General features: G+C 40.0%; 1 protein-coding gene across 9 annotated transcripts in view; it reads right to left on the bottom strand.

Moving 5' to 3' along the window:
* The window catches only part of NEK1 (NIMA related kinase 1), a 213,440-nt gene that overhangs the window by 188,972 nt on the left and 10,017 nt on the right, over nucleotides 1-14,451 (bottom strand). For all 9 annotated transcript variants that reach the window (XR_009541711.1, XM_060155835.1, XM_060155836.1 and 6 more), the window contains exons 2-4: nucleotides 7,416-7,564; nucleotides 6,639-6,735; nucleotides 829-926 (exon numbers count right to left, since the gene is read on the bottom strand). Coding sequence is in view for 8 of the 9 variants with exons in the window: in XM_060155835.1 (XP_060011818.1) it covers nucleotides 829-926; nucleotides 6,639-6,735; nucleotides 7,416-7,532 (312 nt within the window). In the remaining variant the exon portion in view is untranslated. The remainder of the gene's footprint in view (nucleotides 1-828; nucleotides 927-6,638; nucleotides 6,736-7,415; nucleotides 7,565-14,451) is intronic.

Genomic DNA, 14,451 nt, shown 5'->3' with positions numbered 1-14,451 from the left:
AGGGGGATTTAAGAATTAAAAGAGACAGCAAATGCAACACTCCTAGCATACAGCTCCCTCCATTCTCCTACGTAATAGCCTGCAATTAAAATTAAGGATGGGTGATAATGAGAAACGCAACAGGAATTCAGAGAAAGAAAAGATCATGGAAAATCAGAGTACCTATGGAAAATCTAAAGAGGCTGAGACTTGAGCTGAGTTTTTTTAAAAATGGTAAAATGTTAGTAACAGAGAGTCAGGGATGTGGAGGAGAAGGTACTACCAAAATAAAATAAATAATCAGAATAAATACACAGGAAGAATGAGAGGTATAAACCTGTGTCCCAGTGCCAACCACAAAATGAATGTGCGACAAATATCTGGTACATCCATGAAAAAGGGTGCACCCTAGGGAACAGGAAACAAGACTGCGTACGTAGAATAGCTCATATTTTAGAGATCCTTGAACTCAAAACGAAGACTGGATTTCACGCAGTTGCAGGACAAGGCTTCTAGAGCTGGAGTTACCAACAAAGCCACATTCTAAGATAAGGTGGCAGCAAGCCAACTGACAGCATACAGAGTAATCAATCAGCTACCCGCATAAAAATATAGTTACACACACACACACACACACACACACACACACACACACACAGGACACAACGTATACGACACACACAGCAGCATCGCCACAGACGGAAACGAGACGGGACCTGAACTCAGGACGGAGGTCACGAGAGCTGGAGTAGGCGTCCAGTTAATACTAGTAGTACAAACAAACAAGCGCTGAATGAATTCTCAACAACACTTACGGAGTAAGAGCCAGTCTCCCACGTGCTAACTCACCTGGTCCTCTTGAAACAAAATGCCTTTCTGGGCATTTATTCGTTTAAACAGATCCCCTCCTTCACAGTAATCCATCACTATGTAGAGAGAGCCATTTTCTAAAAAATATAAACGTTACAGTCCATTTTTTAAAATGTACATCAAAAGCATAGCTACATTAAAGGTACCTAAAGGTTTACTAAAAAGCAGCAATTAATTAAATACGTTCCACTAAACTAAAAACAGAACCACAGCCAGAAGACTTGAAGTGCAAAGTCAAGGTTTACTGGACGTACAGACTGTGCGGTAACTTGGGTTAACAGGCAACTCCATCATTAATGACTTTTCTGCCAAGAATATATCATCCCATTATCCACACTGACATAAACATCTCTGCAATATGGACAAAATACAGACAGATATAGTTGATTTCATTTAATAGATATATTTCCTTAAACGTCAACTATAAAAATCACATTTTTCCAATCATTTGTCAGAGATGGGCAACCTTGGTTTTTAGCTGACCATTACTTTCCAGCTTTATTTCATCCACTTAATTACCTGTTAAACAAACACAATAACAGATGCTGCGATGAACTGTCAGGACTCAATAGTGAGACAGTCTCTACTCTCCTGGAGCTCTCTTTGTAGTGATACATAATCTGTGAACGAACATGAAGATGGGGCACTTCCCTAATCACCTGTATGCCTCAGTCCACAGGATAAAAGACTTCCATGACCCTTCCTGTGGTAGACAGGATGAGAAGAACACTTCTAATCCTTCTCTCCACCGTCACTCTTCCATAGGACTAAGACCACACCACTTCTTCCCAAGTGAGGAAGAGCGGCCAAGATCACCTATTACAGCTCAAGGAACAGCCTTCCCAGAGTTCACTTCTCTTGCTGCCTTGTGCTGATGGCCTTGCTCCCGGCACCTTGGATGGTGGTCTTGTTACTCGCGGTGCTCACATTCACCTTGTACACACTGCTTCCAATGTGCCCAGGGTTGGGAACCTACATGAATGAGCTGATTAAGAATCTGTGTAACTCTTTACAATTGATACGAAAAGATCATCCAAATATACATGTGAGAAATCACTGTGCGAAAAAAAAACCCAGAAAACCGTACAATCTACTACTTATGAAAAATATGTATAGAATGTCACCATTTACATAGCATGAGAAACAAAAAGACAAAAAAAAAAGTACCGTGTGCTATGATTTATGTATGCTTATTAATGCTTAGAACATTTCTGGAGGGAAACTCAAGATAGTGGTAAAACAGTGGGTACCTCCAGGAGGGAAAAACAGGTGACTCAAAACTACAAACAGAAGGCAAATTTTTTACTGTTACGTAACCTTTGAATTCTGTACCATCTGCATGAAGCAAAAATTAAATAAAACCATTACAAGGTTTTTTTAAAAAGGTGTGTGTGTCTGTGTGTGAGAGACAGAAACAGACACAGAGACAGGGAGACAGAGAAGGTTAAACAGGACCTGAGAAAGGAAATGGAGAAGCAATCCTGAAGAAAAATATCTGAGCTCTGCTATATTTTTTGCTGTTTAAACATTTATCATTTATTTTGGGATAAGTACTAGTTAAAATGTAAGGTTAAAAGAAAAGTCTTTTCTGCATGAGGGAAATACTAATCTGTTTTGTATTCCTTCGATCATTCAAGCATCTGAGTGCCAACTATGTTCCAGGCACTTTGCACAAGATGCCAGGGATACAGAAATATAAGACACCACCCCTATCACCAATGGGCTCACACAGTACTGAAGAAACACCCTCCAAAAAAACCCAACATAATGACCACCTAGAAACTGCTTGAAATTGAAGCAAAAAGACTGTAAGGCGAGTGACAAAGCCTCAAGGCATGTTAGAAAACGACCGAGAGTTTAAGAGAGGACACGAACCACGACCTCTCAGAGAAGAATGCACTGCTAGCAGGCTAACCCTGTAATTCTAACACTTTTCTCCCTTCATCGCCTCTCACTTGAGAAGTTGAAAAAAATCCCAGATTCCCTAATTCCCAGTCTCCCCTACAGTTAGAGGGGGTCACTGAGCCCATATCGGTCACTAAGATCTAAGAGGAAATCTGAACAGTGGCTTCTGAGAAAGCACTGGCTCGTCTGGTCACAGGACAGACAAGAGCAAGCTACTGGTGCTGCCCTTGCCCCTTCTTCTGGCATCTTTCGGATGCAGGCGCTGCCTGGAGTTGCAAAGCGTCTTCTCAGGACAAGGAGACAGCATTAGGCTTAAAAACGTGCCTATTAAGGATGTCAGAGTAGAAATCAGACAGGGGCTAAGCTGCCATATACACCCCATACACAGGACAGCTCATCTTTCAGACTTCCTGTTAGGTGAGATCATTAAATATCTTTCTCACTTAAGCCAATACTGGCCAGATTTTCTGTTACCTGCAGCAAAAAGCAATCCAAATTTAGCCTCAAAGAAAAGCTTTCTTCAACTACATAGAGAAGTTAGATTTTGGCAACACCAATGGGGAACAAGGTGAATGCCAACACAAGCGCCGTAAGTGAGACTGAAAAGCTTCCATTAAAAATATAAAAGCTACTTTTGCAACAGTAAGAAGTAAAACAAACTTATGAGGTCAAAAAAACACAGACTGTAGGAAAATACAAACAAAAGAATGAAAGCAATTAGAAGGTGATAGCTAGAGACAACTAAAAACAGAGAGCAATATATGAATAACAGTAGAGAAAACAAAACTGTATATAACACAGATACCCCAATATACAGTGACACAACACTTTCTCAATGATAAGATCAAATTTTTAAAAATTTTAAAATGTTAGGAATATAGACAAAAATGTCTAATTATAATATTTAATATAATCTAATTATACATTCATATACCTGAAAATACTGTTTTCTCCCCACTCTCCAGTTTTACAAAACAATTTTATCCAAATTTTTCACATGTGTCATCAGTATAAATGTCTTTTATTGATTCACCTATGTTTTCCCGATACACATGATCTTCATTTCCTTTTAAGTTAACTGAAAGAGAGCACTTTTAAAATCTGTTTATGTTGTCAGTGGAATGTTTTCTATGTCCTAATTCCCATACACATAAGATTGGGACTTTAAAAGAATCATCCTAGAGAGTTCATATGCATGATTGCCACAACATAACCATACTGCCTTTTAAGTGACTTTAGAAGGCTTACAATAATATCTGCAATTATGACATCAGTATTAAATTTCTTTGATGCCTCTTTTTAAAACTGATTCTGCCTGAGGACCTCTATAAGCACTCAAAACTAACTCAGTGAAGTTTTCTTCCCCAAAACCACTTTGTTATTTAATGTATTTTAAAATTTGAGAACACATCCTGTAATACAAGAGACTTTATAAGAAAGAATTCATCTGTAAGCTAAAACAACTTTATGACAAACAAATTTTGGAATATTTTTCCTTATCTTAAAAGATATATATGGATTCTTTAAAAACAGTGAAATGAAAACTTTCCTGAAACAAAGAAAAACCAGAATCTGCAGGCAGAAAGGGTACAAAATGTTCCAAGAGAGACAGAATCAGAATTATTAATAATAAGCCATATTCTGGTGAATTTCAATTCTAAAGAAAGAATCCTTCGAGCATCGAGGAAAGATAAAGTAAATTACCTTCAAGAGGAGAAGTTTTATGCTGACCTCAAACTTTTCTACAGAAACATGCAATGCCAGAAGATATAATGTGATTGTAAGCGAAAAGGGGTCATCAAAGATACTTATTCACATATAAAAGCATCAGTTAGACACTCTCAGAAATGCAAACAGTAACTGCATTGAGGGAATACAGCATCCATACGCTCATCATGAAAAAAAATTGATGAAATCCAGAAAAGTTGGAGATAAATTCAAGTATCTCTGGAAAGGGGTATCTAAGTTATAAAAGAACTAACAATAAGAATTGAATCTGTCTAAATATAGAACCAAGGCCAAACATCTCTAAGAAATATAATTTCAGAACAAAAGATAATTATTAAATATTTTTACCCTGTCAAGATGAACGAAAATCAGTGGGGAGGAACTGTAAAGACACTAATTTCCTCACCTTTCATGGCAGACATTCAAAATAACATCAAAATTTTCACTTTTTTAACCAACTTGCTTATTTTTAAAAATTGAGGGATTTAAAATGTTCACATATGTAAGTTATTTTTAATCATTTTAGAGAAAAATTAAATATTTGTGTTTCAGAGCTCCCAAAAGCTCTATGAGAAACTAAGAGGTCCAAAGAGCTACATGATTAAAATGAGAAGATGGCTCAGGTGAGGCAGAAACAGGGACCAAATTCTACACCAAATGTATAGAATCACCAGACGAAACTACATCTTATAAATCTGAGAATGAACTTATAGGCCAGGGCTGGAGAGCTTGTGAGAAAAAGGAACTCTCATGCCCTTTAGTCTAAGGACTCCACTCCTAAAAGACTGCCACAGTACACAGACACCTGTACAAGGACGTCCAGTGCAACACTACCTGTAACAGTGAAACACTAAATACAACCTAAGTATCCATAACAGAAAAGAGGCTAAACAAAGTGTGATACAGCCATAAAGTGCATCCGATGAAAAACACTGCAGATGCTACAAGAAAGTTGTAAAGAATGGGGTGCATCAATACACAGTGACATGGAAAGATACCCATGAGAGACAAAGTGAAAAGAACTAGATGCAGACATACATATTTACGATCCCACTTGTTTTTAAACGTCAAAGGCTACACACATATGCTTGTTCCACACGGTCACAGAAAATACAGGAAGGAATCAATGTGGAATTATTCACACTGCTTACCCCTAGGGAATGAGAATGAGTGGGAGGACCAGAGAGCTTGGGGTTCATGCATGTCTGCACTCCTGAATACGTTTACCAAGAGCATTTACTCCTTTAAAACTAAACGCCAGTAACAATATAACCTTATTTAAAGAACGTGCTATCCCTTTTGAATCATTCAGATGTTTCTAGGTGAAGCATTCAACATAAATACAAAACGTCTGATAGAACATGTGTTGACATACATTCAAACCTTTTACCTTGAAATAGTAAAATCTTGATGAAAGAAGAAACTAAAAGACAGATGCTAAGGGAAAGATAAATAAAGGAAATTCAAGGTCCTGAGAAAGAAGAGATGGTTAACATTGTACTCTTTCACATGAGCTATAAAGCCTCATTTCACTGCCATCATAAAATAAATAAACTGAGTACTTTATGGCATAAGGTGTTAATGATCCATATACTTTTTAAAAGTATGTTCTACTTTACTAGATACCAAGTTTATTTGGGAACAAGGATACTTTAATTCAGCTGCTGAAACTGGTATGTAATGCGACCCTGAAATGGTCATTTAAACTATCTTTTACTTTCAATCTAGATTATCTTTCTATTTTGCAACTGACAGAGATTTATGATAATAGGAATGACTTCAATAAACCACCTTTTCCTGCCTTTAGAGAAGCTTTGTCTTATCTTAGTTCCGGCATTACCAAATATGATGGTAGATATTTCCAAAACAGCAATACTTTATAATACTTTAAGAACCTGAGAACACTCTCAAGCAGGATACTTTCTAAAATCGGAACATTTTCTCAGTGGCAGTGGTGGTAGCACTTAAAAGAAGTTTAGTTTAAAAAGGTATAAATGACTGTTCCTCCTATGTCTAAAATGCATGTGTATTGAAGCAGAAATGATATACTTTTCTTCCTGAGAATAATTCATAAAAAGATCCTTAAAAGGGAAGTATACAACAGTTGTCATAAGGCTTAGGAGTTCTTTTGAGCGCTCTTGCAAAATTTATCTGACCTTCAAATGATTCTCTATACTGGACAATGTTTGGATGCTTCATGTTTGCCAGCACTGCAACTTCTCTCCTTGATTCTTCCCTTTCTTTACTGGACATCTTAAATAGAAGGAAAAAAGAAAACAGTAAATTAAGTAAATAAACAACATAATAGTCCATCAAAAAGAGAGTGGTTAAAAATAGCGCTACCGGGACTTCCCTTGTGGCGCAGTGGATAAGACTCTGCTCTCCCAATGCAGGGGGCCTGGGTTCAAACCCTGGTCAGGGAGCTAGATGCCACATGCCTGCCGCAACTAAGGAGTCCGCAAGCCACAACTAAGGAGCCCGCAAGCCGCAAGGAGCCAGTAAGCCACAACTAAGGAGCCCGCAAGCTGCAACTAAGGAGCCCGCCTGCCGCAACTAAGACCCAGCACAACCAAATAAATAAATAAATATTTAAAAAAAAATAATAATGCTACCAATGAAGCACAGCCCAAATACTAAAATATAGCTAGAAGTTAAAAAGAATAAGTTGAAGGCACAAATACAACAAAAACATTTTAAGATGTTCAAACCAGATTAAGTCACAGAACAGTAGGTGAGGTATCTTTTTTAAACACATAAACATGAGCACACATCACAGAAAAGAATCTGAAAGGATTTACAGACTCTTTTGAAATTAGTGGTTCTCTCTGCAATTACGGCAGTCTTTCACTTTAGGTCATGCATTGCCATATATTTTTTTATTCTCTCCTGTAACCAGACTTCTACTTGGATGACCAAACAAAAAATATACTTACGCTTGAGATGTTAATTTCTTTGATAACATACTGTCTGCCATCTTCTATAGATTTAACAAGAATGGCTTTTCCGAATGAACCTTCTCCAATCTTCTGTACTCTAACATACTTCTCCATGGTTCTTTTTCTAAGGCATCTTAACAGATAGGCTAGATATTAAAAAAAAAGAGTAACAGTTAATACAAATAAAGCATGTCATCTATAACAATTATAATATTTAATTCAAATTCTATTCCTCAGTGATTTGCTTACTTAAAAAAAAGATATATAAAATCTTTACTGAAGGTTAAATAAACTTTAACTCAATTTTACTCATGCAACCTAGAGACAGCTAAAAAGAGAAAACCAGTGACATTTCAATCTTATAAGAATACTTTGGAAAGTCAAATACTGTACATACTTAATGGAGGATGAAGCAAACCTTTTCCTACATGAACTAATTAATTAGCAGCATTACTTTACTACCTGCAATAAGAACACAAGCTTAACAAGACTATTTCCCAAAGTTATTTACCTAATCCTCTCTTATTAGACATTTAGGCTGTTTACAGTGTTTGCTATTATAAAAGAACTTCAGATTAAATTTCTGTACATACATTTTTATGTACTCATTATAAAGATTTCCATAGTACACACTGTGAGTTCAAAGAATATGCACATGTTAAAGCTTTCAAACACACTGCTTGTCTTACAGAAACGCCTACTAGCTTGCTTGCATTCTGACCAGCAGTGAATAAAAATGCCTGTTCCTACGTACTCTTTTAACAGTGGTTATTATTTATTAAAATATTTCAGAGGCAATAAAGGGTAGTAGTCAAAGAGCACTAAAACCTTAGAGTCAGAGAGCCTGGGTTTAAATCCTGGCTTTAGCACTTATTTGCTATTTGACCTTGGACAAGTTACTTATCTTTAAGTGGCACAGTTTGTTCATCTGTACAATGTGGCCAACAACAGGACCTGCTTATAGAGCTGCTGGAAGGATTAGTCAATTTCATTAATGTCTAGAGAACAGTGACCTACACACAGTGAGCACTGTGTCACAATCTGTTCTTACTGTTATTCGTTATGTTGGATGGGGGGAAGCAGTGTCTCACTTTTTTTTGTAAGCTCCTTTGCTTACCAATGAATCTGAAAAATTCTTCCACGTTTCTGAACTGTTGCATTTCTTCTCTTTTGAACTATTCATTCAGGTTCTTTGTCCATTTTCTACTGGGACAGTCTTCTTTATTGTTTTTTAATTGAAGTATAGTTGATTACAATACTGTGTAAATTTCAGGTGCACAACAAAGTATTCCAGATACATGTATACATATTTTCAGATTCTCTTCCATTGTAGGTGTTTACAAGATTAGGAATATAGTTCCCTGTGCTATACAGTAGGTTCTTGTTGTTTATCTATTTTGTTTCCAGTAGCTTGTATCTGCTAAGCCCAAACTCTTAATTTGTCCCTGCCACCCGTTTCCCCTTTGGTAACCACAATTTTGTTTTCTATGTCTGTGAGTCTATTTCTGTTTTGTCACTAAGTTCATTTGTATCATTTTTTAGATTTCACATAAGTGATATCTTATGATATTTGTCTCTGTCTTACTTTACTTAGTATGATAATCTCTAGGTCCATCCATGTTGCTGCAAATGGCATATTTCATTCTTTTTTATGGCTGAGTAATATTCTATTGTATATATGTACCACATCTTCTTTGTCCATTCCTCTGTCGATGGACATTTAGGTTACTTCCATGTCTTGGCTATTATAAACAGTGCTGCTATAAACGTTGCATCCTCTTTATAGTTTCTAGTTGCTTGTTACAGTGATCTGCATTTCTATCAATAATCTTTCTTAACTCCTTCAGCATTTTTATTACCTCCTTTGCTGAATCAGGGTCTGGTAGACTGGAGAGGTCTGTTTCATTGTTCCTGCAGGGGATTTCTCTTGTTCTTTTACTTGGGAGTAGTTCCTCTGCTTTTTCATTTTAGTTAAACTTCTCTGACTCTAAGAATTTAAGAGAAACAGTTATCTATCGTGGTCTCACAGGGCTGTTTTTATGTGGGAGTGTCCCTGTGTAGACTGTGTGAGTCTGATATTTTTGGTGTGAAGGCTGTTTTTAGTGTGGATGCTTGCCACGTCTTTCCTCAGGGTGTGCTGGCCCTTGTCCCCTTGCTAAGGGGTGTGTCTGGTGTTGTGGTGACCAGAGCCTGCAGTGGATACTGCGTGGGGCCTCTTCTCTGCCCTGTAGTTGTCACAGCCCTGTCGGGGACAGGGTCTGCTCCTCAGCTGTCACAGGTGAAGCCCCCAGATCCAGTTACAAGCTGCAATACGAGGAGTGAGGGCCTGGAGTACTGGGAGACAGGAGCCAGTGTGTGCTCCTCCCCAGGAGCTATCCACCAGGACATGCAACTCTGTGATGCCACCCGTGTGCACACGCACAGACTTCACTGTTAGTGAACTAGTGCTAGTGCTGCCCTCAGGGGCCACCTCAGGGCCGCCGTGGACGTCCCTCAGGCATGCATGAGTTGTCCCAAAACCCACGCACCACCACGAGAGCCCGCCACAGCCACAGCCTGGGACCCGCTGTGGGAGGACCGGTGACTGGCTCTGATTTCAGCCCCACCTCTGTGTGCATGCCCACAAACTGCACAAAGTCCACGGCAGCCAGAGCCATGCCCGCTGTGAGCATGCTGATAATGGGCTGCTAAGGCGGCCCACACCCCTCCCTTTATGCACTGACAACAGGCTCTGACGGCGGGCCCACGCTCCTGCTGTGCGCACCCCCAGTTGTGTCCTGTGCCACACTCCAGGCCCCTCGGGCTGTCTCCATGCACCCAACCTGAGTCCCTCCCCGGGTCTGTCTGCTGAAGCCTGAGTTGCAGCACCCAGTTGCTGCACACACCAGCAGGCGCATCACAGGCTGGAAAGTGCAGCGGCATGGCCAAGACGGTCTGTGCTGCACTCTCTCTACCCTGTAGGACAGCAGGCCGGCTTCCACACTGTCCTCTCAAGCCTCTGAAGCTCCCTATCTGTCCCACCGAACCTCCCAGCCGGTAAAGGAGGTTCCCAGGGCGACGGAACATTTCCTCTTTCACAGCTCCCTTCCAGGGGGCAGGTCCCATCCCAATTCCTCGTCTCCCTTTTCCCTTTGTCCTATTTAATTACTTGGGGATCTTTACTGCAGCTTTGGTTGTATGAGATTTTCTGCCAGCTTTCAGTAGGTATTCCATGAGAATAGTTTCACATACAGATGTATTTTTTAAAATGTATTATTTATTTTTGGCTGTGTTGGGTCTTTGTTGCTGCGTGCAGGCTTTCTCTAGTTGCGGCGAGCGGGGGCTACTTTTCATTGTGGTGCATGGGCTCTCATTGCGGTGGCTTCTCCTGTTGCAGAGCACGGGCTCTAGGCGAGCGGACTCAGTAGTTGTGGCTCACAGGCTCTAGAACACAGGCTCAGTAGTTGTGGTGCATGGGCTTAGTTGCTCCGCAGCATGTGGGATCTTCCCGGACCAGGGCTCAAACCTGTGGCCCCTGCATTGGCAGGCAGATTCTTAACCTCTGCACCACCAGGGAAGTCCCATAGATGTATTTCTGATGTACTTATGGGAGGAGGTGAATTCCACATCCCTCTACTCCACCATTTTCAAGTTCATCTTCTTTTTATTAGTTTGTAGAAGCTTCTTTAATGACGATGTTAGCCCTTCTCAGGTATGAATTTTTTTTGCTTATATGCCATTTGTCTTCAATTTTATTGAAATACAAAAGTTTATTTTGATGTGAACAAATTTATTAATGTTTTCCTTATATTTCTGCCATCAGTATCACACTTAGAAACTTACTGTACCAAATACCGTAAGATACTTGATTAAGGTTGTTAACTTCATCAAGAGTAACTTCAGGAGAGTGGTGGAGGCAGAAGTAAGAGTACAATAGGTTAGGTAGTGAAAGCTTAAAAAAGTGAAGGGAAGGGGAGGAGGACAGATGGAGGGAGAGGAAAGGAGAGAAAAAGTGTCCCAAAAACAACCTCTAGCACTGCTTATTGGCAAGATCACACATACTGTGAAGATACATGAATTCACTTTGTTAATCTAAAAATAATAAATATTTAATTTAGGGGGGTGTGGCCAAGATGGCAGAGTAAGAAGACCCTGAGCTCACCTCCTCCCACAAACACACCAAAAGTACAACTATTTAAAGAGCAGCTACCTATAAGAACAACCGGAAGAACAGCAGAAAAGATTTTCTGCAACTGAAGACACAAAGAAGGAACCACAATGGGATGGGTAGGAGTGGTGGAGACCCGGTATAGACAAGACGCACAGCCATGGGCAGGTGACCCACAAATAGGAGAATAATCACAAATGCAGAAGTTCTCCCCGAGAAGCAAGGGGTTCAAGCCCCATATGAGGCTCCCCAGCCCAGGGCTCCTGCACCAGGTTGATGAGCCCCCAGAATACCTGGCTTTGACGGCCAGCAGAGCTTGCATACAAGAGAGGCAGAGTGCTGTAGAAAAAAAAGGCTCTACTCTTAGAGGGCGCACACAAAATCTCAGCCATTCTGAGATACAGCTCTGAGAAGCAATAATTTGAAAGAAGCTTATATCAAACCCACCTGCTAATCTTGGAGAGCACCCTGGAGAGGCAGGAGGGCCACTGGGACTCCCCTGGGGACACAGGCGCTCGCAGCAGCCATTTTTGGAAGTCTGTTCTTCCACGAAGACACTGATGGTACAAAAGCCAGCTTGCAGTCCTCCCTCTAGCCTATTAGCAACAGGAGCTTACCCAACCACTAACCAGATGGCAACAGCCCTGGAGGCCACCCCCTGGGGACCTGTAGTCAGCTACGCTAGTACCCAGCCCCACCCACCAGTGGCAGCCACCACAGGAGGCAGGACCTGACAATCAACCGGGCCACAGGGCAGCCCCACCAAAAAAGAAGGGTCCACATAAGGGACACTCCTAGAGCACATAGCTCTTGTGACCAAAGAGGAGTGTGCCACTGGGCCCCACAGGACAACTCCTACACAAAGCCACTTGTCCGAGATTGGGAAACACAACCGACCTACCTAATTCATAGAAATAAAGATAGATAATTAATTCAGTAAAATGAGGAGACAGAGGAATACATACCATAGGAAGAAACAAGACAAAACCCCAGAAGGACTAAGCAAAATGGAGATAAGCAATCTACCCAATAAAGAGCTCAAGGTCATGATCATACAGATGCTCAATAAATCCAGGAGAAAAAAAAAAAAAAATAAAAAAAAAATAAAAAAAATAAATCCAGGAGAAAAATGGATGAACACTCTTAGAAGTGTGACAAGGAGTTAAAAAACATAAGGAAAAAACCCAACAAATATGAAGAATACAATCACTGAAATAAAAAATACACTAAAAGGAATAAACAGTAGATTAGATGATACAGAGGAACAGAGCAACAAACTGGAAGACAGAGTAGCTGAAATCACCCAGCTGAAGAGAAAAAAGAAAAAATAATTTTTAAAAATGAAGATAGTTTAAGAAACTGCTAAGACAACATCCAATGTGTAACATTAGCATTATAAGGGGTCCCAGGAGGAGAAGAGACAGAGAAAGGGGAAGAGAACTTATTTGAAGAAATAACAGCTGAACATTTCCCTAACCTGGGAAAGAAAACATATCCAGGTCCAAGAAGTACAGAGAGTCCTCAACAAGATAAAACCAAAGAGGTCCACAGCAAGAAACATGAAAATGAAAATGGCAAAAATTAAAGATTAAGACAAAACCTTAAAAACAGCAAAAGAAAGCTTCCCTGGTGGAGCAGTGGTTAACAGTCTGCCCACCAATGCAGGGGACATGGGTTCGAGCCCTGGTCCAGGAGGATCCCACATGCTGCAGAGTGACTGGGCCCGTGTGCCACAACTACTGAGCCTGCGCTCTAGAGCCCGTGAGCCACAACTACTGAAGCTCGTGCACCCGGAACCCATGCTCCATGACAGGAGAAACCATCGCAAATAGAGGTCCACGCACTGCAAAGGAGTGGCCCCCACTCGCCGCAACTAGAAAAAACCCGTGCACAGCAACGAAGACCCAACACAGCCAAAAATAAATAATTTTTTTAAAAAAAAGCAACAAAAGAAAAGCAACTAGTTATGGGACTTCCCTGGTTGTCCAGTGGTTAAGACTTCGCCTTCCAATGCAGAGGGTGCAGGTTCGATCTCTGGTCAGGGAGTTAAGATCCCACATGCCTTGCAGCCAAATAAACCAAAACATACAACAGAAGCAATGTTGTAACAAATTCAATAAAGACTTTAAAAAATGGTCCATATTAAAAAAATCTTAAAAAAAAAAAAAAGAAAGGCAACTAGTTATGTACAACAGAACTTCCAAAAGATCATCTGCTGATCTGTGCAGGCCAGAAGGGAGTAGCATAATACATTCAAAATGATGAAAGGGAAAAGCCTATAACCCAAAATACTCTACCTGGCAAGGCTATCATTCAGATCTGAAGGAGAGATAAAAAGTTTTACAGAAAAGTGGAAGTGAAAAGAGTTCAGCACCACTAAACTGGCTTTACAAGAAATGTACAAAGACTTCTCTAAGTGGAAAAGAAAAGACCATAACTAGAAATATGAAAATTACAAAAGGAAAAATCTTATTGGTAAAGGCAAACATACTGTAAATGTAAGAGATAAACCACTTATAAAGCTAGCAGGAAGGTTAAAAAAGTTGTAAAATCATCTATATCCACAATAAGTAGTTAAGGGATACATAAAAAAAAGATGCAAAAACATGAAGACAAAAACATTCAATTTGCGGGGTAGGGAGAAAAAACACAAAATTGTTAGAATGCATTAGGATTTAAGAGCTCATCAACTTAAAATAATCATAGTACATACACACACATATATACGTGTGTGTGTGTGTATATATATATATACACATATATATATAGAGAGAGAGAGAGAGAGACAGGAGGGAAGGAGGGAGGGAGACGGAGAGGGAGAGGGAGAGGGAGAGAGAGACAGTGGGGAGAGAGGGTTAGGGAGGGAAGGGGGTTGTTATATATGAA

Source organism: Lagenorhynchus albirostris, chromosome 7, assembly GCF_949774975.1.
Source record: "Lagenorhynchus albirostris chromosome 7, mLagAlb1.1, whole genome shotgun sequence".
Lineage (NCBI taxonomy): Eukaryota > Metazoa > Chordata > Mammalia > Artiodactyla > Delphinidae > Lagenorhynchus > Lagenorhynchus albirostris.
Note: the sequence above shows the minus strand (reverse complement) of the source record. Positions and strands in the feature narration are given on the sequence as shown.